The 27220-nt window shown below is 57.5% G+C and overlaps 1 protein-coding gene across 1 annotated transcript in view; it reads right to left on the bottom strand.

The window, feature by feature from the left end:
- The window catches only part of RET (ret proto-oncogene), a 58324-nt gene continuing 31104 nt past the window's right edge, over positions 1–27220 (bottom strand). The window contains exons 3-19 of the mRNA XM_027091858.1: positions 26665–26952; positions 24180–24421; positions 22654–22849; positions 21111–21310; positions 18767–19025; positions 17913–18038; positions 16136–16246; positions 15437–15559; positions 13541–13797; positions 10749–10896; positions 9185–9292; positions 7850–8064; positions 7644–7766; positions 5350–5420; positions 3690–3827; positions 2542–2641; positions 1–840 (exon numbers count right to left, since the gene is read on the bottom strand). Of these exons, the coding sequence (XP_026947659.1) occupies positions 661–840; positions 2542–2641; positions 3690–3827; positions 5350–5420; positions 7644–7766; positions 7850–8064; positions 9185–9292; positions 10749–10896; positions 13541–13797; positions 15437–15559; positions 16136–16246; positions 17913–18038; positions 18767–19025; positions 21111–21310; positions 22654–22849; positions 24180–24421; positions 26665–26952 (2885 nt within the window). The 3' untranslated portion in view covers positions 1–660. The remainder of the gene's footprint in view (positions 841–2541; positions 2642–3689; positions 3828–5349; positions 5421–7643; positions 7767–7849; positions 8065–9184; positions 9293–10748; positions 10897–13540; positions 13798–15436; positions 15560–16135; positions 16247–17912; positions 18039–18766; positions 19026–21110; positions 21311–22653; positions 22850–24179; positions 24422–26664; positions 26953–27220) is intronic.

Raw genomic sequence — 27220 nt, 5'->3', positions numbered from 1 at the left:
TTTTGGCAAGAACCATATTTACTGTCCATTGCAAGACCACAGCACCACAGACTACGTTCTTTCAAAAAGCATTTTGCTCCAGCTTTTTGCACTGACTTCATAAGTGACAACTGTCATGACAGTTTGTAACGCAAAGGATGTGAAAACAGCAGTCTGCGTGTGTCCTCCCATTCCCCTCCCCCCACCATTGTGGTCTCCAGCACCAGGTGGCCTCCAAGAGCTGCCTTCCACCCAGGCAGGGTCTGGGGGAGCGGCCACTGGCTGTGCTCTTAGTGCAGGCAGAGTGGTGCTGGCTCCTCCTTTCTAAATTAAATGCCTCCCCGGATCAGGTAAATTTATCCCAGTAGTTAAATTAGAAGTACTATGACTTGATACCCACCCAGGAAATGACTTAGTCATCATTTTCTCAATATCCCCTGAGAGTTCTGCCCTGCTCTCTTTCTTCTCTATCGTCCTAAGTTGCTGGGCAGTGTGGTAATTACACATATTTTCACATCCTTTTAAAAAAACATAATAGTAAAAATGCCTGAATGTAAACGGATGCAAAGTCAGACATTTACAAACAAAAAGGTTCAGAGCAGACTTTGGCTTCATTCAGACCAGAAACACTCTTAAAAAGCATTACAGAGAGTAAGGACAGTGCAGAGAGGAACAACGTGGCTAGAATCTAGTAAACGCATGTGAAATTCTACCATAGAGTTTGTTTTCAATCCACGTGGAGGGGAGGGTTCGAGGGAGGGGAGCGTTATTACAGTCCACCAGGGGCATCTCCTCCTCCGACAGGCCGTCGTCGTACAGCAGGGAATCAGATGGGGTGGACGCGGCCAGGTCCAAGTAGTCCTGGAAGGGAGAGAGGGCTGGTCACCCCGGCGCAGGCCACTACTGGACACGCCCGCCACTCCCTGCCCAAGAGCAGAAGCCCCGGTAGAGTCCCACCCCATGCCTACTGGCCTCTTGTGAGACCGGAGCCCCTCGCCAGGGTGCCAGCACTGAGCTCCTCCAGCCCCTGCCTCGCCTGGCCCTGCTCCATGGTCCTCATCGCTCCCCCTTCGAAAATCACCTCCTTGGGGGCACAAATGTGCTCCCTCACTGTCTTCGTTCTCTCTCTGCAGCACTGGGGCACCAGGCCCAGCACTGGAGAATCAGCCTGTTTACAAAACCCAAGGCTCTGAGAGAGCTCGCTGCAGTCCCATGACTCATTGCAGGAATGCCAAGAAGCACTCTCCGGCTTCCCTCCAAGCATCTCGAACATCATGTCAGGACTCAGAAATCTGAGGCACTGATGTGGGTTTTGCAGAGGACACTGCTATAGATAGGCTTCAGCTCCCAAGCATGACGATTCTTGAATACCTGCTATTTCCACTTCCCTGGTTAAACGTGTAAAGAATGGTTCCAGTGTTTTGCTGGCTGGTTCTCGGCACTGTTCTAGGAAGGCCATCTCTTGGCATCAGCTATCGCCTTTGTTTGGGACAACCCTGCACTCACAGGGTTCACCCAAACGGTACACCGATGCTCTGATGCCGAGTTTTATTACAAGTGGCCGAGTCCATGCATCTTGCTCTGAAGAAATAACTTTTAGTAAATGTGTCAATGGAAGGACAAAACCACGATGGCAAGGTCTGTGCCTGTTTTGTTTACTTGCGTGCCCAGCATCTAACACAGAACATGGGAGTCAGCGATTGCTTAATCAATGTTAGTGGAAACTTTGTTGACTTCCTCAGTCACCTGGAGTTGTAAATTTGGAGGCACACGGATATGACTGTTTGGCCCACACAGAGGTTTTGGAAATTTAAATGAGTTGCTATTAAAAACTGGGAAACAGGGCTTTCCTGGTGGCGCAGTGGTTGAGAGTCCGCCTGCCGATGCAGGGGACATGGGTTCGTGCCCCGGCCTGGGAAGATCCCACATGCCGCAGAGCGGCTGAGCCCGTGAGCCATGGCCACTGAGCCTGCGCGTCCGGAGCCTGTGCTCCTCAACGGGAGAGGCCACAACAGTGAGAGGCCCGCATACCGCAAACAAACAAAAAAACTGGGAAACAAAATAAATATCCCTTAAAATTCAGAAGACCCGGCATGCCGGCACTCATGTTCATACAGGTTACAAGTGTCCACAGTGAGGGGCCTTTCAGGGGCAGCTGGTGGGCTCCTGTCTGTCACAGTCTCTGCTGGTCTCTAGTCACTTCTCACCCCCAGCCGGGCCCCTGACAGCATATGAATTTAGGACACAGTCATTTCAACTCTACTTCCTCATGTTCTGTTATTGAAAACGATTCTGTTTGGCTTTGGAATATTTTCCTCCCACCCCTATCTGTGGAGGGCTCTTCCTAAGGGTCAAGGTAAAAATCTTGGTTTCTTCCTGATTTAAAAGAAGCCCAAAAGGCCTGGATTAAGGACAAGGGTTCAGTCGCTGGCTCCCCCTGGGGGCAGCACGACCAACTCCCTCCAGGCAGCCTCGCTCTGCGTTCTGCGCTGGGAACTCCACTGACCGGAGGGCGGGAGGCCCGCGGGAAGCTGGCACCAGGAATCGTCTCGGGGTACTCACTCTGCTCTTAACCATCATCTTATCCAGGTCTTTGCTGATGTCAGCGAACACTGGCCTCTTGTCTGGCTCCTCCTTCCAGCACTGCAGCATCAGACTGTACCTGATGGGACACACAGGTGGGCGGTGACGATCCAGCAAGGACTGCCCAGTCATAGCCACCAAACTCAGTACAGAGCCCTGGGCCCCGGGGGCTCTGTTCCTGAACCTCAAAGCTGTTTTTGTGTCACTGACATCCTTCTCTGAGGTGGGTCAGGGTTTGAAGGGTCAGCAGGGGCTCACAGCGTCTGGCGCCATGATGGCTAAGGCAGAAATGCTGGTCGTTAAAACTCTTATGAAGGACAAACCGGGTATGAACACAAACACCTGCCAATCACACTCTGACTTGTACCTTCCTCCCTCCCCTGGGGCCCTGGCCTGGTTGCAGGGCTTCCAGAGCTACTGTGTGGGTGTGCGCTGCGCCCCTGCCTGCCAGCCCAGGCCGTCCAGGGAGGTGGCACCTACTCACCCTTGCGCTCCCCCATCTAGCCTCGAGCCCAGCACGTGGCAGGCGCATGACAGACTTCATAGAATGAATGGACCAGTGTCTCTCTGCCTGCAGATGACCCCTTCTCATGTGTCCTCTGAGAATCGTCTGATGGAACCACCATCAGATGAGAAGATTCCGGTGCCCTAGGGCTAAAGTCCAGGCTTCCCCTGCCCACTCCTTGCCTGCCTTTGTGCCGCCACTTGTGTACTCCCCTATATGTGCCCTTGGGGCCATTCTGAATTACCCACCCCTCTCCAAGCATCCTGGGACAGGTCTCTGGCTTCTGGCTGAAGCTGATCCCTCGATCTGAAGCACCCTCTCATCCTTCCACCACCTTTCCCCAGGTTCTGCTCCCCCCTCTCACCCCTGTAAGTCCCTCCAGGAGGCCGACCCAGCCCCCAGTGGAGTCAAGGGTCCCCAGCATCTGCCGTCACACCCAAGGGCGGTTCTCTGACTTCTGCCCCGTCATGCCCTGCCTGTCACTACCCGCCACCGAGCTGGCCCTGGGCTGGCACCCAGGGCTGGCCAGGAGCGGGAAGGAATGAGTGCATGTGTCTCATCCCCAGCAAAGTCCAGTGTGTCTGTGTCTGAGGAAGGCTGGGCCGGAGCAAAGCCTGCTCACATCTCCTCGCTGCAGTTGTCTGGCCTCTCCATCCGGTAGCCTGTCTTCAGAAGGTTGAAGAGCCGCTCTGGAGGAATCCCAGGGTAGGGGTTGCCCCCCAGGGTCACAATCTCCCACAGCAGGACACCGAAGGACCACCTGCAGGGAACAAGAGGACCAGTGAGTGGTTGCACTGGGTCTGCAGTGCCCTCTGCGCACCAGACACTCATCCCCCCCAGCAGCGTCTGACCCCGAGTCCCCAGTACAGAGAGCCGCCCAAGTGCTCACAGCTTCAGCCTGTCCTGACCTAACAGATGGGGTGGGGAATAGAGGTGGGGATGAGCCATCTGCCTGCCCTGCCCCCACCCCTGCCAAGCCGCTGCCCAAGCTCAGCCCCCTCACCCGAAAGGGCACACGGCTGGCCCCTGAGGTGATGCTCTGAAGCATCAGAGATGGCACAGGGCAGCCAAGCAAGCACGTCAAAACGTAGGTGGGACCTAGGCCACAGGGCAGAGGGCTCCCTGCACAGTTCCTTCACCTTTTCTTGTGCTTGCAAATTTTAGTAAGATCTTAGAAGAAAAAAAAGCACTGCTATAGAAAACATACTTAACTGTGAGAGAAAATTTACTGTGAAGTGGGGACAAAATCATACCACGAAACAGTATTATTACACAAGCCCACAAAAAGCATATACCTGCACGCCACAGAAAACTCTAGGCCATGCCTGCGAGGGCCAGCAGTAGTTACTTAGGGGTGGTGGGATCCTAGTGGCTTTTAGTCTCTTCATTTTGCTTTCCCCTGCATTTCTTATTTCCTTACGGTCAACTTTGTGATCAGAACACAGTTGTTAAAACTGTCTAAGAACTGCCTTTTCACAGCCCACATTATTCAAAATATGCAAGCCTGTTCAGAGCAGAACACTTAGAAACAAGTCTGTTGTATTTTTGAAAACTATCAAAAATGTAATTGGGGGCTTTCCTGGTGGTGCAGTGGTTGAGAGTTCACCTGCCGATGCAGGGGACACGGGTTTGTGCACCGGTCCGGGAAGATCCCACATGCCGCGGAGCGGCTGGGCCCGTGAGCCATGGCCGCCGAGCCTGCGTGTCCTGAGCCTGTGCTCCGCAACAGGAGAGGACAAAACAGTAAGAGGCCCGGAAAAAAAAAAAAAAAAAAAAAAAAAAAAAAAAAAAAGTAATTGGACCTGGAAGACTGAGTTTTGGTCCCCAACTTGGAGTAGTTTGGGGCACCTGCCTAGAAACTCACTCAAGACCACCCCTGCCTATGGGCGGGGACCAGTCCCCAGGGACCTGCTTGAGCCCAGCCTGTGCTCAGGCCCACAGGAGGGGAACTGTTTGGCTAAGCCTGTGTGTCAGAGACACCCAGAGAGGAGAGGGGAGGGGAGAGGGAGGGAGGCAAGGGGGTCTGCAGCTATGGCTCACACCCTTACACTCCACCCTTACGCTCTGAAAGAAGCAGCTTTCCGAATTACTGCCTGGGCCCTCACCAACTGCTGAGTGAATACACAAAGCCCCGGCAGCTTGGAGGGTTTACTCTGGATGGTTGGCATGAGCTGACAGGCGCTCAGGGCCAGCACTGTTCCCCAGTGGAGGTGCTGAGACAGGCGGCATGGCCCTATACACATGTAACCTCCCCCGCTCCCGGGAAGGCAACACCCACTCACACGTCACTCTGGGTGGTGTAGATGTGATCGAAGAGGGACTCGATGGCCATCCACTTGACTGGGATCCGACCCTAAAGAGGGTGTGAAAGCAAGGCATTAATGTAGCTCTGACATCCTGGGAACTGGCGGCGGGTGGGGGGAAGGGGGGCCACGTCCCAGGCTCTTCCAGCTCTGAAGGGATGCTGAGTAATGACACCAGAGTGTTCCTGGGTACAGGACTGGCGCCTCGCAGGGGCCGGAGCCCCAGCCTGGCCCTCCCAGGCTTGGCTGAGACATCAGAGGGAGTCAGCTGGCCTGCCCACCCCTACGCAACGTGTGCCTGTCACGCACCACAGCCCTGTTGAGAAGAAACCCAAGAAGTTGATATTGAGCACAAGCCAGGTCCCCCTATGGCCGCTTCCCTGGCTGCTGCCACCCAGTGGGTGGGCCAGGAATACCATGCAGCGACGTCTCCCTTGATTTCTGAGGGTGAACGAGTTTGGGAAACTGACATCCAGCATTTTGCATCTTGGGGACTTCGGATGCAAACAAACACACTAAAGGCTCTTCTGAGAAGCTCTGAGGGAAGAAATCAGTGTGTGTGCCTTCGGGCTGGTTTTTATCTCTTATTTTATCCCAGGGCCCTTTCAGCATCCTCTGAAAGACTGCCCCCTACCACAGAGGTGCTAGGGTCAGACCTAACAAATCCTTTCTAATGCAACTCGAGAAATAGCTTTTCAGTATAAATAGGTCAGCCTTAAGGCAGAAATCAATTTTTGTTTTAAAAGGCATGCATTAGACTTCAATGCAACGTTTACTATAATTCTTTTTTAAAAAAGTATTCTTGGGCTTTCCTGGTGGTGCAGTGGTTAGGAATCCGTCTCCCAGTGCAGGGGACATTGAGCCTGGTCCGGGAAGATCCCACATGCCACAGTGCAATGAAGCCTGTACGCCACAACTACTGAGCCTGCTCTCTAGAGCCCGCGAGCCACAGCTACTGAGCCCACGCACCTAGAGCCCATGCTCCGCAAAAAGAGAAGCCACTGCAATGAGAAGCCCACGGGCTGCGATGAAGAGTAGTCCCCACTCGCCGCAAATAGAGAAAGGCCGCACACAGCAACGAAAACCCAGCGCAGCCAAAAATAAAAATTAAATAAATTTAAAAAAATTGTCTTTAGGATTTATATCCTTAATGAAGTGTGACTGTTTCGGGGGTGTGTGTTCCTAACAACGCTGCCTACAGCCTGTGCTCTTGGGGGACGTGCTTGGCCACATTGTGCTTCTTGCTTCATGACACGGGGCCTTCCTGAGGACCTATGTGTCAACAGGAAAGCTCTGTCCACCGCCCTCCACAGGGCAGGGAGCAGCCCCTCTCCACTTCCCCTTCAGCACTTCTGAGATGTGCTGTCACAATAGACACCCCAGAAGAAATTAAATATCACCCTCACGGCCCCTGGCAGCACCAGGTCTTCTCCTGACCCTCAGAGCAAAGCTGAGGTGTATGCCGTCACTTTTTGTGTTTTTCTTTTTGAGCAGCATATGTTCTGAATGCCAGGCTAGCCGTGTGTCTTGAAGGTACCCGTGAGCTGGCCCTGTCCAGTCTGTCACAGGGAGGCTGCAGGAGAGGGGCTGAGAGGGCAACAGAACTAGAGGGTCAAGACCAATGCTACAGAGAACTGGACCGCGCCAGGGAACCAGATTTCCCGAGAAGGGGCCCTGACCACCTGTTTCAGTGACTCGGAAAAAGCTTCTGAAATCCCTACATTGCGACTCCAGACCCTGTCTCCAGGGCCTCCTGGCGCATCTTCCAAACTCTCTTAGGCAGGGGTTCCCAGGCCCTCGTCCCAGGAGAATCCCCACCTGTAAAGCGATTCATTCCCTTCTGCAAGGAATGAATAGCAAGCTTGGCTTTATTTCATTTCTCTCCTCTAAGCAAAGGACTAAAGGAAACAGTGACCTTCGCCCTGTAGAATCAAGAGGAACAACTGCAGAGAAGAAGGTTGCTCTTTCTGCAGTGTTAGGCGACCTTCAAAAAGGATAGTGATCAAAAGTGAGAGAAGCTGCAGGGTCCCCACTTCCCAGCGGGCAGCTCTGCAAGACCACGTGTGGCCCTGAGGAAGAGAAGAAACAGTCTTGGGGCTGAGTCCTGAGCTGGGTCTCTGGGGACCCAGGACTGGGGAAGGGTTTAGGGATGAGGGCTGGAAATTTATACTCTAAAAACCTGCTTTATCTTCTCCAGATAAAAATCTTGCCCCTGCCCTGTGGGTACCCTGACGGTTGCCCACACCCAGCCCGGGAGCCCCAGGACCCGGTACCTTGCTCCTCTTCACGTAGGAATCCTCTTCATAAACATCTCGGGACAGACCAAAATCCGAGATCTTCATCCTGCGCCCCTCAGCTACTAGGACGTTTCTGGCTGCCAAGTCCCGATGGACGAGCTGCAAGGGAGACAACGGCAGGGACCCCTGACACCCGGGCCCATGGCAGGCGGGGGGGAGGGCAGGGCTGGGACGGCACACACCTTCATCTCGGCCAGGTACTGCATCCCCCGCGAGATCTGCCAGGCGAAGGAGATGAGGTCGCCCATGGTCAGGGCCCGCTCCTCCGGGTTGTCCAGGTAGCTGGAGTTGCGGCTGTCTCTGCTGCCCACGTAGCCGGGCCCCGCCTTGCGGCTCTCTCGGAGGAAGCCCCGCAGGGAGCCGTACTTGGCGTACTCCACAATGAGGAGCAGCGGTCCTGGGGGCAGAGGGGGCTGTGGGCTGGCTGCCTGCAGTGCCCCGGGCAGGCGAAGTCAGGCCAGCTCTGGGCAACTGCTTCCCAGAGCACGGGCCAGGCCGCAGGGCCCCTGGACAGGCTCTGCACCTGGGCAGACAGACCCAGGCCTGCTCTGGGGGGCAAGTGCCTGCGTTCTGGCAGCCTGAGGACTTAAGCCCCAGCTCACTCTCACATCACTGGCTCTCCGCCTTGCGGGGGCCATGCCAAAGCCAGCTGCCTGGGTGGTCGAGCGTGACCTCTTCCCTGGGTGCCCCAGGCAGGCGGTCACTACATTCAGGACTGTCCTGGGAGGCACTCTCTGCTGCTAGAATGTCAGGCCTTTCTGCATCCTCGGTCCTGCCACAGCATGGCCTGGGGACGGCTGACAGAGGCAGGGTCTGGATCTGCCCGTGGCCACCTGCTCCCTGCTCCTGTCTGCTCTCAGCAGCTCTGGGCTGCAGTCCTGCCCGAGGCCCAGCCCTGAGTTCTGCTGGCTCTGACCAGTGTCCCTGCTGCCCTCTCCCTGTCAGCCCCGTCTCCCTCACCACGCCCCTCCACACGCGCGCGCGTGCGCGCGCAAACACACACACACCACACGCGCACACACACACACACAGTGGGAGGTCCCTTGGGTGACACAGCAGGTTTGGAAAACCAGCAGAGCAGGATGCTTTTATGTGAGAGATGGTGACAACGCCTTTGCCACGCAGGGCTGGGGTTGGGGGTCACCCGGAGCTTATGGCATGTCTGGTTCCCCGTGCCCAGGAGGCAGTGCTCGTTTCTGGAGCTCCCTGCCTTGGGGGCTCTGCCTGGAGCAGGGTGCTGACAACCAGGATGTCCCCAGAGACCTCATGGCAGCCTGGCAGGCCCAGGAAACACACTGCGGGGAGGGCCTCACACAAGCACTCCTGCTGCACCCCTTCCGGCCCTCTCACTGACACGCAAGCTCCAGGCAGGAGCCAGAGCCAGAGACCCTGCTTCCGGGAGGAGAGAGAACAGGCGCCCAAGGAGGAAAGGATGGGGAAGGGGAAGGAGGCAGAATGGAGTGGCCCAGAGCCCCCTGGCCTGAGCCTGGCGGCTGCTTGTCCCTAGCTGGCCTTACCGTCCTGGCTGCAGGCCCCGTATAGCTTGATGACTTGCGGGTGGCTGACCTGCGTCAGGAGGTTGAACTCTGACAGCAGGTCCCGCAGCTCGCTCGCTGAGGCGTTCTCTGAAATGCACGTAAACACAGCAGGTTGCAAAGCAGTCCCTTCTGTTAGCCCCTTCTGCAGCCCTGCTGGGTCACGGCACCCACAGCGGGGGGGGGGGGGCGGTCTGCACAGACCCATTATCCCCTTCAGAGACATCCTACCCAGGTTCAGACGAGGCCTGCAAGGGTCCCACTGCTTGGAGCTACTCTCAGCCCGTGGGAGGGTCAACAGCAGCCTCGTGTGCCTCCGGGGAGTAAGAACCCGAGAGGCACACTTCCACACGAGCGGATCTTTCCATGGAAAGCCTCCCAGGGCTGGGCTGTACGCACAAATGGCATTATTTCCCTGCAATCACCATCTCTCAAAGACAGTGGTGCACAGAGACCCCCTCGTTAACCCTTCTGGGAAGGTAAAGGGACTCCCTGTTGTCCCCAAACACCTGCTGACCAAGCGCTCAACAGTGGCGGGTGAGGCCCTGCAGAAAGGTGAAGACCGCCAGACATCACAGAAGCCCTCCAGCCACGCTGAGCACGCGTGTCCCAAGGGTGGACAGAGCATGCTCGGGCTCCCACCAGAAGCTTGGGTGTGGAGGTATTCTGAGACAAAAGCTGTGGCTACCCAGTTCTCCTGGGTCGGTGGCCCCACAGCCCAGTGCCCAGCTGTGTCACCTCCTCTGGGTGCAGACTTGTCTGGAGATGAGAAGACAGCTGGGAGATGGGGCACTGGGACTCTCTGGACCACATGTAGGTGACCCAGGGCCAGTCTCACTGTGCCCCTTAGGGCCTGGGATCTCATGGGCAAGGGGCGACCCCAGTCTGAGGGCCTGGGCAAGTATCCAGAAGCACTCTGCACTGCACAGCCCCCCGACTGCTGAACCCACGTGTGCAGCAGTCGACTGTGTCCACTGCACGGCCGCTGGGCCCTCAGTCGGTCCACCTGGGCCAGAGCCCGGCTGTGCCCAGTCTCTGCTGAGAAACTCCAGTGAGGATGCCTAGCTTGCGGCAAGCCTGGGGCAGGGCAGACCCGCTGAGGACCAGTGGGGATTGGGCAAGGCAGGGCCCTAGGGGGCAGGGACTGGTCCTTACAGGTGGTCTCTTCACCAGGACTCTGGTGGATGCTTGGCTGAGAGAAATGAATGCAGCAGACTGGGTTGGGGAGAGCTGTCAGTCCAAAACCCAAAGGGCTTTTAATTTAAACTCGGATCTTTACCCAACACTGGTACAGAAGTAGCACCACTCCAGAACCTTCCAAGGGAGGAACATCCTCACCCTGCTTCTCCAGGGACCACGCCAGCCCACATCATCCATGGTGGGGATCCCCAGACTGCAGCCACTCAGGAAGAGCAACGGGGGGGCCTCTTCTGGAGGCAGCAGGCCAGCTGCCAGAACCCTGGCTGTCGCGTGGCTTCACCCATCCCTTGGGGCGCCCGCAGGTGTGCGTGGCAGAACCATCATTGTGTACTGCCTGGACAGATACCTTTCAGCATCTTTACAGCCACAGTCGTGTACCCCGCTTTGCCTTTCAGCCGGAAGGCCGTTGCCTTGACCACTTTTCCAAATTCTCCTTCTCCCAGAGTTTTTCCAAGAACCAAGTTCTTCCGAGGGAATTCCCACTTTGGATCCTCCTAGGTTGGGTGTGAAGGAAGGGAGACAAGAAAAGAGGGAAGAAAGATGGTGAGAAAAGAAAGAAGGCAAGACCTGGTGGACAGCTTCAGTGTGCAGACAACTGACCGTCACCTGAACCAGCCCGTGATAGTCACCATGTACAAGGGCAGGACCCCACAGTCAGGCCCTGAGGTGCCGTGACATGATGTGTCTCCCGCACGGGAAGGCAGGTGTTGCCACAAACCAGCCTGGACTCCGTCATGTCCGTACCCTTGCTGGCCCCTGTCTACTGAAGATGCCCTGTGCCACCCAGGCCCATGTCCTTGTCTGTCCAATGAGGGATTCGGGGCTTACTCAGCACCCACAGGTGCTCACAGGGGAGCATGGCCTCTTCCCTGGGAGTCAGGCCCAAGCTGCTCAGCACTGCCTCCGCTTTGGACACCAGGCCACAAGGCACTGACTGGCCAGCAGCCCAGATCTTCAGGTGCCCTTTCCAGAGACCCCCCCCAGGACTCCCAAGAGAACCGAACTGGCACCAGTGGCCCAAGTTGCCTACCAGCCAGCCCAGGACCCCTGGCTACTGGTGGGAGTGTCAAGGACACCTTCCCTGTGTGGCAGCCCCTGGAAAGGTGCCACTATGTTCCTCGGGAACCTCCACCCCAACGCGTGGAAAAGGCTGCTCCTCCCATAGGCCCAGTCATTACCCTGAACCTGCACCCCCCCGCCTTCCCACCGAAGTCCCATCCACATACCATGCCCACTCAAGACCGCACCAGGGCAGCTTCCCAGACCCCCAGCCTGGCTCATGTACTTGAATTCTGGGGATGCTGAACCCAGTCTGGAACCTGCCTTCCTGTGCCAGCACTGGGCATCCCTTACCCCAAGCCTCGCTGCAATTGGGTGGCGAGTGGGTGTGGCTTCAGGTGCTGTTTACGCCGTGCCCTGCCAGGCTCACCTAACACACGGAGATGACACCACTGGGGACGCAATGCCCCCCAGTGAACAGAGCCTTGTGTTCTGACATCTGGGAGCAAGGCAGTCTCCTCTCAGCACCATGGCCAGGGGCGCCTTCCAGCCAGTTCCCGGGCGTCCTGGTATCTCGGGTTCCCCAAGAACCCATAGTCAGGGTCAGTGCTGACAACACGGTCACCACCGCCCTGGCGTCCACACTGCACTGGATAACAGTTTACTGCTCACAGACACTGCGCTAAGGTGGGTATCACTGATTTGATCCTCTTAAAAATGTCAAAAACCATTCCCCCCACTTTACATGAGACAAAACAAAGGCCAAAAGATTGCGTAGCACATCGAAGACCTCGGAGCTGGTCAGCGGGGCCCCAGGACCTTGGGCCCGGCTCTGAGTTGCTCTGGGCTCTGGGCTGGAGGCAACACGGGCCAAGGGTGGTTTTTGCGGAGGAGTTCCCCCTGCACATGTACCTACCAGCACCACTCTCACCGTGCGTCTCAGCCCCAAACCGCCAGGGCATTTAAAGGAATCAAACGGCTCGTCCCACACGCCTGCTGTGGAGGCTGAGATGCTGCTGGGGCTGGAGAACCCCACCTGTGGAGTGATGGGAACTAGGGAAGTCAGGAGGGAGGCCTCTGTGGCCACCACGTCGGGGAATAGCCCTCACGGCCCAGACCCTCACCGAGGGGCCAGCACCCCTTGGGTGGCACCTCCTATGAATCCTGGCTACCTCCTACCCTGGGCTGCAGAAGGTGGCCCCCGGGCGCCGAGCTTCCTGCACACGGCGCAACGCTCCCTACCCAGCCTTGTGGGGGGAACTTCTGTTCCCACGCACCCTCGGCTCTGGCCACCTCCCTCAGCCCCTCCCAGCACCCGGCTGCCAGCAACTTGGGCGCTCCCAGCAAGCATGCTGAAGGGCACGGCAGGCAGAGGAGTGGCCTGGCCAGGTCGGGGTGGTGCCTGATGCGCACACGCTGACCGCAGGCCCAGGCCCTGCCATGCAGGAGGGGCTCGGGAAGCCTGCTGGCTCTGGGTGGCACTCTTCATCGACCGGCCAGCCACAGGCCCTGGCCAGGCTCCCCCACAGGTGCCCTAGAGGCCCCTCAGTGCCTCCTCCCTCGGGGCCAGAGACAGACTCCCCTCTCTGCTGCTGCCACCCTGACCAAGCCCCCGCCTGCCAGCCTCTCTTGCCTGGATGGAGACAGTGCCTCATCACGGGGCTCCCACCCCACAGACTCCCAACAGAGCGGCCTGCGGAAATGAAGGCAGAACATGGGCCCCACCCCCAGGGGTCCCACCCTCTGAGGATAAAATCCACGGTCCTCCTCAGCGCCTCCCCCAAGCCTTCCTCCTCCCAGCGCTTGGGGCATCTGCAGGATAGCTCCCGGTCAGGTTCAGCACGGCCCACCCTCCCCGTATCCTAACGGCCCAGATCTCAGTCCATATAAATCAGCACCCATCATTCTCCACCCTGCTCCACGCTCTCCGCTGCTCCCTGGAAGGCCGCTCAGTGAAGACAGAGGGCTGCTGGAATGCTCAGGGTGTCCTCCCGGTGGGTGAGAATGCATTAGCCCCAGGTGACCCGTCCCCTCCTCCCCTCCCAGCTGCCCGAGACCAGAGGCCCGGCGCCACCTGCAGGCCCCCTCCCCCCGGGGGCGGCTGCCTCCCCAGCCCCGAGGCCACACGGGGAACCTCACCGGGATCTTGAAGGTGTCCACAGAGACCTGGTTCTCCACGGAGTCCAGCGAGGGCCGGCGGGCACTGGATGAGGAGTAGCTGACCGGAAAGGCCTGGGCAGGCCGGCGGAAGGTCATCTCAGCTGAGGCGATGGGCGGCTTGTGGGCGTTCTTGTGGTAGCGGTGGATGCAGAAGGTGGACAGCAGCACGGACACGATGAAGGAGAAGAGCACGGCTGCCGCGATCACTGTGCGGCAAAGCTCGTCACACAGAGGGTCTGCGGGCAGCGGGGGTGGGCCGTGAGAGATGACACCCCGGGAGGGGGACCCCGAATACCCTCAGGAGCTGGTACAGAGCAGCTCTCCAGCCCGCCACGCCCAGGATAGCCGGGAAGTGTCTGCTGTGACCAGCTTTGAGCATCCTGGAGAGCACTGCTGGTGTGAAGGTCTGAGAGTAATTGCCAGCCCTCCAACAGAAGCGGCCCACAGGAGGAACTGGTCTGTACGTTTTTGCTGTTGGAGACTGTTACCACCCTTTTCCAGAAGGAATGAGAGTTTATAAGCAGCCTGCCTAAGGTCATACAACGGACGTCATGCACACCTGCACCCGCCCACCCTAGAATGCTGCACTGAAGCCAGAGGCCCAGGGGCGCTGGTGGGGAGGTGCAGCTCTTCCCCTGTGTTCCTGATGTCTTTTGGATTTTCTTTATAGTCAGTATAAAGGAAGGAGGAAAGAAAACTGGCCCAGGACCTAGGGCTGTGCAATAACAACCCAAATACCAGAAAAGCATCCCTGGGCTCAGCACATCCGCATGTGCTCAGTGGGGCACCTGCTGTCCCAGAAGAAGCACCTAGAGGCTCTGGCTAGGAGGATGGGGACCCATTTGGCCAATGCCATGGGCCCAGCAAAGGCCCTGCACAGGGACAGTCCGAGCAGACACTGAGTTATCTGGTGAAAGAAATAATTTTCCAGCCCAACCCTTACCACAGAACTTTGGGCCAGGGAGTTCCCTGGTGATTCAGTGATTAGGGATCTGTGCTTTCACTGCCAAGGGCACGGGTTCTATAATCCCTGGCTGGAAATGGAAGCAACCTAAGTGTCCATTGACAGATGAATGGATAAAGACAATGTGGCACCTATATACCATGGAATAGTACTCAGCCATAAAAAGAAACGATATTGAGTTATTTGTAGTGAGGTGGACGGACCTAGAGTCTGTCATACAGAGTGAAGTTAAGTCAGAAAGAGAAAAACAAATACCGCATGCTAACACGTATATATGTAATCTAAAAAGCAAACAAAAAATGGTTCTGAAGAACCTAGGGGCAGGAGAGGAATAAAGACACAGACTTAGAGAATGGACTTGAGGACATGAGGAGGGGGAAGGGTAAGCTGGGAAGAAGTGAGAGAGTGGCATGGACATATAAACACTACCAAATGTAACACAGATAGCTAGTGGGAAGCAGCCGCATAGCACAGGGAGATCAGCTTGGTGCTTTGTGACCACCTAGAGGGGTGGGATAGGAAGGGTGGGAGGGAGACGCAAGAGGGAGGGGATATGGGAATACATGTATAGCTGATTCACCTTGTTATAAAGCAGAAATTAACGCACCATTGTAAAGCAATTGTACTCCAATAAAGATGTTAAAAAAAAAAAATTCCCTGGCTGGGGAACTAAGATCCTGCAAGCTGCATGGCACGCCAAAAGAACCCCCAAAACCCCACCAAACTTCAGGCCAGAAGGCAGTCTTAGAGGCCCTGACCCAGCTACCAGTCTGCATTGATGGGGGAACCAAGACCCTGAGGGAAGGAAAAAGGTCTCCTGGGTTTTTGTGCCTTCCTGCAATTTCCTCCCTCGCTCCTCGGGGCTCAGGGAGGTGTGGGGATCCCTGCCCGCGTGGCCCCAGCCAGCTCACCTTGGCTGTCTTCCGGCTCGCAGAAACACTTCTTCTCCTCTGGGAAGCAGTTGCAGATACCGAAGCCGGCTTTAATCCCCCGGCGCTCCCCAGGCTCGTGCCCACCAATGATGCTGCCGCCCCCTGATGATGGACACAACTCACTCAGCAGCCCACTCAGCCTCGGGGGGACCTGACCAGCCAGACCACCCAGACAGGAGCGTGAGAGGCCCCTCCCCACCTGATGTCAGCACTCTCAGGCCCAGGGAGCGCGGTGAGCTCAGAAGTCTGTGTCACCCAGGCAGGAGTCTCAGCACGACAGGCCCCCAAACCAGTCCCCCTGGCCACAGCGGGCGCGAGGAGGAACCCACAGGCTGCCCAGGGCCCTTGCTGAGGTCCACACATGGTTACTTTTCAGAAGCAGAGCACGGGCAGCAGGGGCAGCCTGGAGCCAGCGGAATGGGGGACAGGGCGCTGCACCCCCGTGAGTCGGCCAGGACAACACTGGAGAGGGTGGGTCAGGCCAGCAGGCACTAGTCTTGGGGGAGGAAAGCCCTTTGTTCAAATGAAATGTTAGAAAAAGGCTCAGCACAGGCAACCCAGGAAGTCGGCTGGCCTGGCTGAAGTGCAGGTGGGAGTCCGAGCCCCTTCAGCGTGCTACCTACACCCCCTTCCCAGGCTCTGCCCTGGCTCAGGTACACGCGCAGGCTCGGTGCTTACGGAGGCAGTCCTGGGGGCAGATGTTGGCGTCTCTACTTTCCACGGCATCACAGTGGCCGTCGGGGCAGGTCTTGATGCTGGGGGAGCAGGTGGAGAAGTTCCTGGTGATCCCTATGGCACACAGCAGGCAGTTACTACCACGAGGGAGCACCCATCCTGGTCAGACTGCCAGAGCCGGGAGGGCCGCACCCCAGGGCCTCCCAGGCCAAGCCTGCACCGCCCCCCGCAAGGAGAAGCAAACCGAGGCCTGAGCCGAGAAAAACCACACGTGGAGCCCATCCCTGGGGAGAGCTTGGGGGTCCGGGGTGTACAGGGCAGCCCAGGCAGTGAGGGCTGGGCAGTCCCAGGGCTGTGCCCGGGCTCACATCAAGGAGGCCAGAAGAGACCAGACAAGGCTGGGACCCTCTCAAGGCGGTACCATGAGTGGGACCCTCACACCGGTGGGCGAGGCTTGGAGCCAGCAGTGGGCTAAGCCCAAGGATGTGCAGGCCCCTCCTGCTTGAGGCCACGCTCCCTGGGCTGGGATCTCCCAGGTAGAGCTTCTCTGAAGATTATTTTGAATTTTTTTTAAGGTTTGTGTTTTTATGAACTAAAGCCAAGTATGAATGATGTGCACAGTGTAACCTACCTTATACTCATCCACCTTTTGGATCTTTGAAAAGGGTCTGTGAACTACGTGTCTAAAAGCAGTGGGTGAGGGCTTCCCTGGTGCCGTAGGGGTTAAGAATCCGCCTGCCAGTGCAGGGGACACGGGTTCGAGCCCTGGTCCGGGAAGATCCCACATGCCGTGGAGCAAGTAAGCCCGTGCGCCACAACTACTGAGTCTGCACTCTAGAGCCCACGAGCCACAACTACTGAGCCCATGTGCCACAACTACTGATGCTTGTGCGCCTAGAGCCCATGCTCTGCAACAAGAGAAGCCACCGCAGTGAGAAGCCCGCATACCACAACGAAGAGTAGCCCCTGCTAGCCACAACTAGAGAAAGCCCGCGCACAGCAACAAAGACCCAGTGCAGCCAAAAATAAATAAATAAAATAAAATAAATTTATAAGAAATAAAAAAAAATAAAAGCAGAGGGGGAATGGGGGAAGGTTAGGGGGAGGGATAGTTAGGGAGTTTGGGATTGACAGGTACACTCTGCTATATTTTAAATGGATAACCAACAAGGACCTACTGTAGAGCACAGGGAACTCTGCTCAATATTACATACAACCTAATCGGGAAAAGAATTTGGAAAAGAATAGATACGTGTATGTGTATAACTGACTCACTATGCTGTGCACCTGAAACTAACACAACGTTGTTAATCAACTATGCTCCAATATAAAATAAAAAGTTTTAAAAAAATAAAAGCATTGGGTGAATACGTTCACAACTGCACATGTAATTTATGTGTATGTGGGTGGAGAAATGGAGACACAGATGCCAATTCGCATCTAGTTTAGGGACAAATATATGCACAGAAATTTAGAATAAAATAAAAAGAAAACACGCACATCCCAACTTTGGCCCAGACCCTCCCAAGCCCAGAGCGAGTCCAGCCTCAGGCACCTGTGATCCCACGGTGATACACAGTCCCAGTGTCCTCATGCCACCCTGCACTAATGTCCACCCTCTCCTGGCATCAGGAGTCACAGCAGGGGACAAGGCGCTGGGGAAGAGACTCAGCGCGGACGGGGGTGGGGGGCATCGCAGAGGCTGGCAGGGCCCACACAGACGCCCTCTCCACTCAGCCGTCATCACCCTCCCGAACACCCGGCTCTGCACGGGGCCTACCTTTGCCGTCTCCCTGTCTCCACTCGCACCTGCCCGTCAGAGAGCCCAGGCCGCCGCATTCCTCACACTCGGGCCGCCTCTTGCTGACCGCGCAGGACAAGGGGCAGCCTGGCTCCTCTGCCACATCTGGGGGTGGCAGAAAGCAAGTCACAGGGGGCCAGCCTGGGCCCTGTGTCCAGCCGCCAGCACCCACGGGCGAGGGCAGCAGTGGCTTAGCTGTCCCCACGGGTTGAGCCCAGAGGGGAGGTAGTAACTAAGCACCGGGGCACAGGGCAGTGACGGGGCTGCTGAGGAAGGGGTGGTACCACAGTCACAAAGCGGGGACAGCTACTGGGCTGAGATAAGTATGGAGGGAGGGTGTGAGGTGGCCAGACTCGGCCAGTGACACACAGGACACCCAGTTAAACCTGACCTTCAGGTAACGGTGAACACCTGCTTTGTGTAAATACGTCCCTAATATCACGGTGACACGCTTGGAAGTTTGTCTTCTAAGAGACACTGCAAAAGTTGCACGAGACGTACTTACACCAGAAAAATTGCTTGTTGTTTGCCTGAAATTCACGTTTAACCAGAGTCCTCTATTGTATCTGGCAGCCCTAAAGCAGGTGCATAGGTAGGACGCATCGACAGAGGTGGTGGGCAGCAGTGCCCGTCCACAATGCCGTCACTCTGGGCTAAACCGTTTCACACCTTCCCCCTGTCATCCTTCCAGCTTGGCTGTGCAGCGTGCACCGTGTTCTCATCTTACAGGGAAGAAGGCTCAGGCTCAGGGAAGCCACCAGTTAGTGAGGGGGAGCGGGACCGGGGCCCTTCCGTGGGAGAAGCCCGACCCTCCCCACAGCCCTGGCACTCACATGTCCCCTCCAGTGTGACGAGCAGTGGGGCCTGGGCTTGCCGGCGGGTTGGTCGTTCGACGGCCACTACCGTGTACTGGAGTTGGGCACACTCGGGCCGCTGCAGGGCCTCCGTGTCGTTCACGAACAGGGTCCCCGTGGTGTCCTCGGCCGAGGTGACCACCCCCAGGGCGCTGCAGTTGGCGCTGGAGTGCTGCAGCTTGTACTGCACGTGGATGCCACTGAACTCCTGGCAGTTTTCCACACAGACTTTCCCAATCTAGGCATGGGACACAGGGAATCCTTAGCTGGGTGGCTGGACCACCTGTGAGGGTGGCTGGAGGGGCTCCCTGGCAGCCTGAGTCCCAGGACAGTTTCCTACTCAGCCCAGGACGGTAGCTCCCCATCCCCCCATCTCGCACACCCTCGGAACCTGCAGACCATCCGCCTGCCTGGTCCTGCCCTGCCCAGACCATGGGACCACCACCCATACCTGCCCCTCAGAGCCGGAGGTGAAGGAACACGGGGCACTGGTGTTGGTTTTGGGGGCTGGCCCTCCAGGGAGGTGCTGCTGGCCTGCCCAGCTCATCCCTCACTTGCTCACTCATTCAGGCACAAAGGCAGCCTGTATGGCTCCTACCTACACACCTCCCTCTCTTCTGGCCAGGACAATTTTGCTCTGGGAGCAAAGCAAATTTCCCACCTGGGGTGGTCCACGCCCGAGCCAGGTCACTCGCCTGGTTAGTCAGAACATGGCACCCGGGCCACGATTCATGCAGCGTGGTTGTCTGTCCCACATGGGACCCAGGGGGCCTTCCTGGGACTTGGGCTGGAACCCCTGGGAGAGAAGGGATGCTTCTCCCAGGGATGCTATGCTGGCAGCTGTGGCCTGGGGCCTGGAGCTGGTCAGTTGAACTCTCCTTTTTACCCCCTCAGCCACTTGAGTTACCGTAAGGGTTGCGGGTGGCTTGAGATCAGAAGCTCTGACTAGTCAAGGCTGAGGTTTGGGGGCCTGGTGGGGGGAGCGGGGATAGGGCCCTGCCTGCGGCCACACACCATGCCCTTGCTCAGCCCGACTCAGGCCCAGGGCAGAGCCAGGCTCCTCCAAGCCCACGCTCGACGCCACAATAAAACCACCTGCTGGACTCCAAGCACTTCCCTGTACAAACCGGGCTCACTTCCACTCTCTCCAGTGACCCTCAAAATTGCCCGAGGTCATCACCCTCAATTTACAATCATAAAAACTGGGGAGCCGGTGAGAGGCCACAGTGCGTCTGAGGCTGCACTGGGACTCGGGTCCCTGTGCCCTCCTGAGTCTGCCGGAGCACAGGCGACCCACCTCCAGCAATGCCTGCTCCAGCTCAGACCCCCAGACACCCCTCAGGCCCCTCTGCTTTGTCACCTCCCACCACCCTTGACCCCTGCCTCCAGGCAAGGCCCGAGGTCGGGTGGCAGGTTGGGGAGCCTGGATGTGTCCAAGGGTGGGGTTCTTCGTTTGCTGGCCCCGGCTGGCTGCCAGGAGGTAAGGGAACCAACCACAGAAACTGGCAAAACCACTGGAAAATAGGAGATGGCCCTAAACGGGATGTTCTAAAGAGGATGTGGCCACAGCTGCCCCACTAGGAGAACGCAGTACGTTAAGTCATATGCTTGCTGTAACCACAAGTGAACTTTAAAAAGCGCTTAAGAGACACATTCTCGGAAGAACTGCACCAAAATGTTACACACTGGCTAATATGAGAAGAAGAGATCACCCCTGTCTATCCCTTATCTCTTTGACGAATACTTATTACTTCTATTTTTTCCACTTCTAATCGTTATTTTCCAACGACAAATGCAAAATAAGCTCTAGTAAACAGACTTGCAGAAAAGTGGAAAGTAGAAGCGCTCCCTATCTCTCCCTGCAGAGGGCGCCACCGTTCATTGCTGCCTGCATTTGCACTCTTGCAAACTCCCAGCAATGAGGACTTCATTTTGAACCTAGGGAGCCACCTGAGACCAACACTTACGCAAACCAGTTTTTCACTTAATTCACCAGGAACGTCTTTCCAAGTCTGCATGCATAGATTTACCTGGCGCTGCTCTTTCATGAGTACAAAATGTTTTAAAGATGCCAAGAAAGGAGACAGAAAAGAAGAGGGGCCCACAAAACCTACGAGCCCTGCTCATGACTCTTCCATGGCCCCAGCCCTCCTGGCCCCGTGCCTGCAGCTCCCTGGGGCCACTCCGTGCACTACTTAGCTCAGGGAGGGGGTGTTACCCACCCCCCAGCCCTGCTTGAAACCTGCTCAATGGAGCATGCCACCCTGGGGGTCTCCTGCCCCTCCACACCCTTCCCCAGGCAGGCAGCAGGCTGGGAGCTCACCTGGGCGAAGCGGCGGGCCCGCCTGCTCGCGGCAAAGGAGTAGGTGCTGGGCAGGCGCAGGCTGACGGGTAGCACAGACACGTTGAAGTGGAGGAGGATGACGCCCTCCCCCGGGCCCTGGAAGTCCGAGTCGTTGACCAGCACGGCCAGCTGCACGGCCCGGCTCTCCGAGATGGGGAGGCTCCGGTTGAGAACCAGCCCTGAGGAGGGTGGGGGAGGGGGTGTGTCTGTGTGGACGGCACACGGTGATGATGGGCGGGGGCCCTGCGGGTTGGGACCACTGTCCCACGCCGCTGCATGCCTCCTCCCCAACTCACTCCCCCCACACACGTGGAAACAGGTACCTCCACCCACACAGACACAGATAACAGACCTGGCGGGAGGCATTAAGGTAGCACTACTATTTAAAAGTAGTGAGTCGCTGTGCTGAGCTGGGAGCCCAGAAGACCCTTCTCAGCTGGGAGGTAACCTTGGGGATGTGTGTGTGTGTGTGTGTGTGTGTGTGTGATGTGAGTGTGGGGTAGGCCACACAAGGTAAAGAACCGCCACCACCCAGGCCCTGGGAAGGCAGTGCTAGCCCCTGGGAACTCTCAACAGCAGCAGCCCCGTGGACCCTTGGATTCCACAGGCCTCCAGCACCCGGGAGCTTCCACGCTTCTGAGCACCTGCCGTGTGCCAAGGCTAAGGTTTTAGTTTAGTGGAGACAGAAAGGGGAGGGAAGGCTCTGGTGCACATGGCACCAGAGTGAGCATGCAGGGGCAAGGATGACGTTTTCCCTCACAGGACAGACGGCTTCAGAGGCCTGGTGGGGGAGGAGAGGATGAGAAACAAATAGGATCAGGCCAGCCAGAAAGGGGTAAAGGCACCAGTGATCCTGGGTTCCCCAGAGCAGACCCCCAAACAAGGACTCAAGTGCAAGTGCGGTATTTGAAAGGTGATGCTAGAAAACACGGGCAGGAGGGCAGGGGAGGGAGGCGGGGAAGCTTGAGGATGAGTATGCCTCTTCCGGCAGGTGAGCAATGCGGGAACCTGGAGCTCAGCCCTGAGGGTGGGCGCATTCCAGGAGCCAGACAGGACAATCATCGGGGAACCCTCCGACTCTAGGACACTGAGCTGCTATTGTATGGATACATCAACCCCTTGTGAGTAGAGAGTTGCTGGTGGGGGGAGGGGGCAATAATAACCCCTGGGCACTCGGGCACCTGGGAGGTGGCAAAGCAGGTGCCAGGAGCCAGAGGGAGGCTCGGCGACGACATACGTGTTACAGTGAGTCCTGGCGTGGCCAGCACGGGGAGGTGTTGTGGTGTCCTGCCAGGGTCGGCCTCAGGACAGTTCATGGAGCGGACAGCCTGCGAACACCCACCAAGGTGGCCCAGGCAAGCCCAGCAGAGACAAAGGCTGCGAGGAGGAGTGGAAGGGGCGGCTGCCTGGTGCTCAGAGGGCCAGGACAGGCGTCTGTGTGTGCAGGGTGCTGCCCCGTCCAAGGAGAGTGGGCCGTCGGTTCCCCAGGGGGCCCAGCCAGGCCGCATCTGGCCTCTCTTACTGTAGTCATGCACGGTTGCCCGCACAAAGCTGCCGTTGGCCTGGGCCAAGGTCTCGTTGGGCGAGTGCTCTACTCGGAAGGTCTGGAGGGCCCAGGCGTCCCCGGAGAGCAGCGTGCTTGTGTACCGTCTCAGGAGCTCCCCGGATGCTGGTACCACATCTGCATCGAAGACGCGTAGTGTGGCCACAACAGTGCCCTGCAGAGAACAGGGGGTGCCAGTTAGGGCCCTTAAAGCCAGAGACCGTGGGAAGGCACGTGCCCCACGAGTGGACCAGGTGTGTGCAGTCAGAGCTGGCTCTAGGGACAGACTGACCTGGGTTCAAGTTCCCTGGGGCCCCTAGTCAGCCTGCCCCAGTCACCCTTCCTGGGCCACTGCAGCTCACCTGCGCAGCAGGTGTGACAGGCATCTACAGATGCCCCATAAGGATGGATGAGAGCACATGCCCTGGTGCTCTGCTGAAGACCTCATCCAGGTCCCCATAGAGCAGAGCAAGCACTCCTACTCTTCCCTGAGGAAACCAGGCCCCACAAGGTGGAGGAGTTAGCTCAGTGCCATAGAGTGACAGACGGCAGACCTGGGATCCAAGCCCAGGTATCCACAAGAATGCTCTCCTCCAAGCATTTTTTTTTTTGCGGTACGCGGGCCTCTCACTGTTGTGGCCTCTCCCGTTGCGGAGCACAGGCTCTGGACGCGCAGGCTCAGCGGCCATGGCTCACGGGCCCAGCCACTCCGCGGCATGTGGGATCTTCCCAGAGCGGGGCACGAACCCATGTCCCCTGCATCGGCAGGCGGACTCTCAACCACTGCGCCACCAGGGAAGCCCTCCTCCAAGCATCTTAACGCTCTTCTCCAAGTCTCTTCTGTACACCAGGCTGGAAAGGGTCACGAGGAAGGTTCTGAGCAAAGTCACAGGGCATCTCTGCTCTCACTGCTAACCAGGCTCCCCAATGTCACCACCAGGGGGTCCTGCCAGGCTCATGAGACATTCCCCGTGTCATGTGCTTTCCTCTCCCCGGCTTATCCGCCAAACCTGCTCTTGGGGTGCCCAGAGAAGCAGGCAGTGACAACATACTACGTCCCCACCCTTCCATTGCTCCTGCTGGCCTGCCAGCTGCAGGACAGTCCGAGGCCCAGCAGGTGGCAGTCACGCTCCACCTGCGTGGACCAGAAAAGGGTGGGGCCTGGATGGGGCGCAGGGAGACCCCTGCCGATGTGAGCCCTGGGGCCCCCAGCCCACAGCGTCAGACACAGACTGGGCACTCAGGGCCCCCGGCCTCCCAAGGCAGTGGTCAGCTGGGTGCCGGTGGGGCTGGCCTCCTCCCTCCTCCTCAGCTGTCCTGGACACTGACAGAAAACCCCGTCAGACTGATGGACAAATGAAAGACGAATAGATAGATGGACAGTCAGCCACATGTCTGGATGGCTAGACGAACCGCTGAACAGACCGAGGAATAAATGGCGGATTGAGGAATCCAGACACGGAACAGAGAGACACCAGACAAGCACCAGACAAACGGACAGGCACCTCCTTCCGCTTGAACTCCACCACGGCGCTGGCGGTGTCGACGCCCCCGAGGAAGCTGGGCGCAGAGTCATCTTCGTCGTACACGGTCACGGGGAAGGGCACCATCACCTCCTCCTCACGCGTGCCGACACGCACCGTGCACGTAGCCACCAGCTCATACTTCTCCCGCTTCTCGCGGTCCAGGGCCCAGCGCGTGCTCACCTCCAGGCTGTCCACAGTGCAGCGGAAGGGCAGACTCTCACCTGCGCACCAAGCAGACCAGGAACCCTGGGCTGACCCCCGGGCTGGGGAAAGGGTGAGCTGCCTTCCTCAGGGGCCCACCGGGAGTGGCGGCACGGGAGGGGGCCCTGTGGATGGAGCTGGGGTGCATGCTGGCCCCGGGCCCTGGCTCCTCCTCGGCTCCACAGTGGGGCACGGCGCTCCAAGCACAGTTTGCAGTGAAGACTGTGCTCTGAGTTTCACTGTGGCTGCAGCCTGCACTGGTGCTAATGGGAAACAGAGGGACCGGGACCAGGATGCCTGCATCAGGACCTCAGCCTGATCACCTAGGAGGGCTGGGCACACCCCTTCACACACCTTGCCTCTGCTGTGGGGAGGGCTGGCACCAGCTCAGCCCAGAGATTCAGCTCCCAGCATTTGCTGGTTTCTGAAAAAAAAAGATTTAGGATTTTTTTTTTTTTTTTTAAATTATGGAAGTGATATGTGCCTGTTTTAGAGAATGTGAGAAATAAAGCTCTTCCACCACTTGGAAACAAACATGGTGGACATCTGGTGTGATTTTATATTAACACACAAGTATTTCTGACTGCCTGGTTTGAATCCCTGTCCTATACACCTTCTGGCTGTGTGGCCCAAGGCTGGTGGTTCTGTCTCTCTGTGCCTCAGTTTCCTCACCAGAAGAGGAGATGATGAAGACAAAAGTGTCTGTTCCCTGCCAGACACTGCTGTACGTTCAGTGACTCACGTGTCTTCCCACAACCCGGTGAGGGAGGACCGGTAACAACAATACACTCTTCAAGCCAAGCCTGTCCTGGAATTCATCCTCCAGAAATGACCCAGAAAAGGGGAAAGGCTGAAGGCTTGAAGGGCAACACTGACCACCCCACAGCCAAGCACGGGAGGGCTGTCAACTCCACTCAGTGGGAAATCACATCAGAGCCACACATTACATGTGAATTACACATGTGGGAAATGCTTATCATGCAAACATGTCCCTCTATTGTTCACGGTTACAAAAAACCCTTTTCTGCGAAAAAGGCAGCTCGCTAAATCATACACTTGGCCGGCAATTCTGCACAAAGACATCTATCCCTGCTGCAGGATAAATGAAAAGATGCTGGGACAATGTGAGTGACTACTTTCCTTACGCTACTGAGATTTTCTTCAACATTATTACCGTGTGTATGCCATCAACCTGGTGTGAATCCAGGTTCTACTTACTAGTAAGTCCAGCTTGTAAGTGTCCCTTTTGAGTCCCAGTTCCTCGCCTTTAAATGGTTTAATGGCACCTCAGCTGCCTTCTCTCATCTCCACCGGGATCCAATTCCCTTCCCCTCCCCACATCCGTGCTCTTGGCCTCCCCAGGGCCATCTTGTGGCAGGACCATCTTGTGGCAAGGTCCACTGTCCTTGCGGCTGCTCAGGCAGAATCCTGGAACCATGCTTGGTCCCTTCTTTCTTTCGACACCCCACGTCCAACTCACCAGGATATCCTGCAGGATCCTTCTTCCAAACAAGCCCACAACTCGCCTGCTTCTTGTTGCCCAAAGGTTTCCACCCTCACCCCAGACCTCATCCTCTCACTCAAGGATTTCTCCTGCCTCCTAATTTGTTTCTCTGCTTGCCCCTAAACCACCCACCCCCAATCATTTCTAGCACAGCAGCTAGACTAAGCTCTTAACGGTAAGCTATGTCCTGTCAATGACGCCCCCTCCCAAACACCTTCCATGGCTCCCCAGTCCCTCGGCAGGAAGCCCTGCCCCCCACTTGGAACTGCTCTGCCTCAGCAGCCTCTGCCCTGCCCTGCGGTTCCCTGCACTCCAGCTACATGGGGCTCCCACCTTGGTGCTCTTGAAGGGGTTCGCCCCGCTTGCCCCGCACCCCTCCCCTTTGCTCCAGTGTCCCCTTTTCCCAGCCATCTGATTTGAGGCAGTGGTCTTCACCACTCCACACCCTCTCAGCTTTACGTCCCACCTAGTCCCTTCAGAGGCCACCCGATTTCCTTAGCACGTGTGTGTGGCCTCCATCTCCCACGGGATGGAAGCTCCAGGCAGGTGGGATTTTGGCCTGATGCGTTCGCTCTCTCATCCTTGGTCCCCAGAACAGTGCCTGGCCCATGGCAGGCTTACATGAGATACTTGTGGACTTCTGAATGAACGGATGATGGGGTGGTGCAGAGCAAACTCGACGGCTTGTGCAGAGGGACCGCAGCGCCATGCCTAGCACCCAGCAGGCACCGAGGAAGGCTCCACGTGGCGGGCACTCACCTCCCAGAAGCCTGTAGGCTGCGCTGACGTTGGGGCAGAGGAACTGCACAGGCAGCAGGTGGAATTGGTGGAAGGTGCCGGGAGGCCTGTTCTCCCGAATGCGGAAGGACAGGCCCATCTCAGGGAAGCAGAGGTCCCGGGGTTTGAGGGCACCGCAAGCCGGGAAGGAGGCGTTGATGATGGAGAAGTACACTCGGGCACAGCCCGGCCACTGGCACTCGCCCTCACGAAGGGACGCGGGCGACAGGAAGACCTGGAGGTAGACGGTGAGCAGCGGGAAGCCACCGTCTGCAGAGAGAGAAGTCGTCAGGCCCGCCGGGGTGTCAGTCACACCTGCCCAGCGGTGGGGAACGGAACAGGGAGGGGAGGGGGCAGGAGCTCGGGGCTGGGGCAAAGCCCAGTCCTCACCGGGGTCCACAGGGCTCCTCTGGGCTCTCTGGCCCGGCCGCCACCTCCTCAGGGTGCCTCACCGGCCCACCTCCCTTGTTTTTTAGGTCTCAGCTCAAATACCCTTCCTCAGGGAGGTGCCCTGAGCCCCGGGTCTAACACCAAGTGG

This window comes from Aethalodelphis obliquidens, unplaced genomic scaffold (genome assembly GCF_003676395.1).
Source record: "Aethalodelphis obliquidens isolate GAN/ISIS:26980383/991018 unplaced genomic scaffold, ASM367639v1 scaffold73, whole genome shotgun sequence".
Lineage (NCBI taxonomy): Eukaryota > Metazoa > Chordata > Mammalia > Artiodactyla > Delphinidae > Aethalodelphis > Aethalodelphis obliquidens.
The sequence above is the reverse complement of the archived record's forward strand: the minus strand, read 5'-3'. Positions and strand labels throughout refer to the sequence as shown.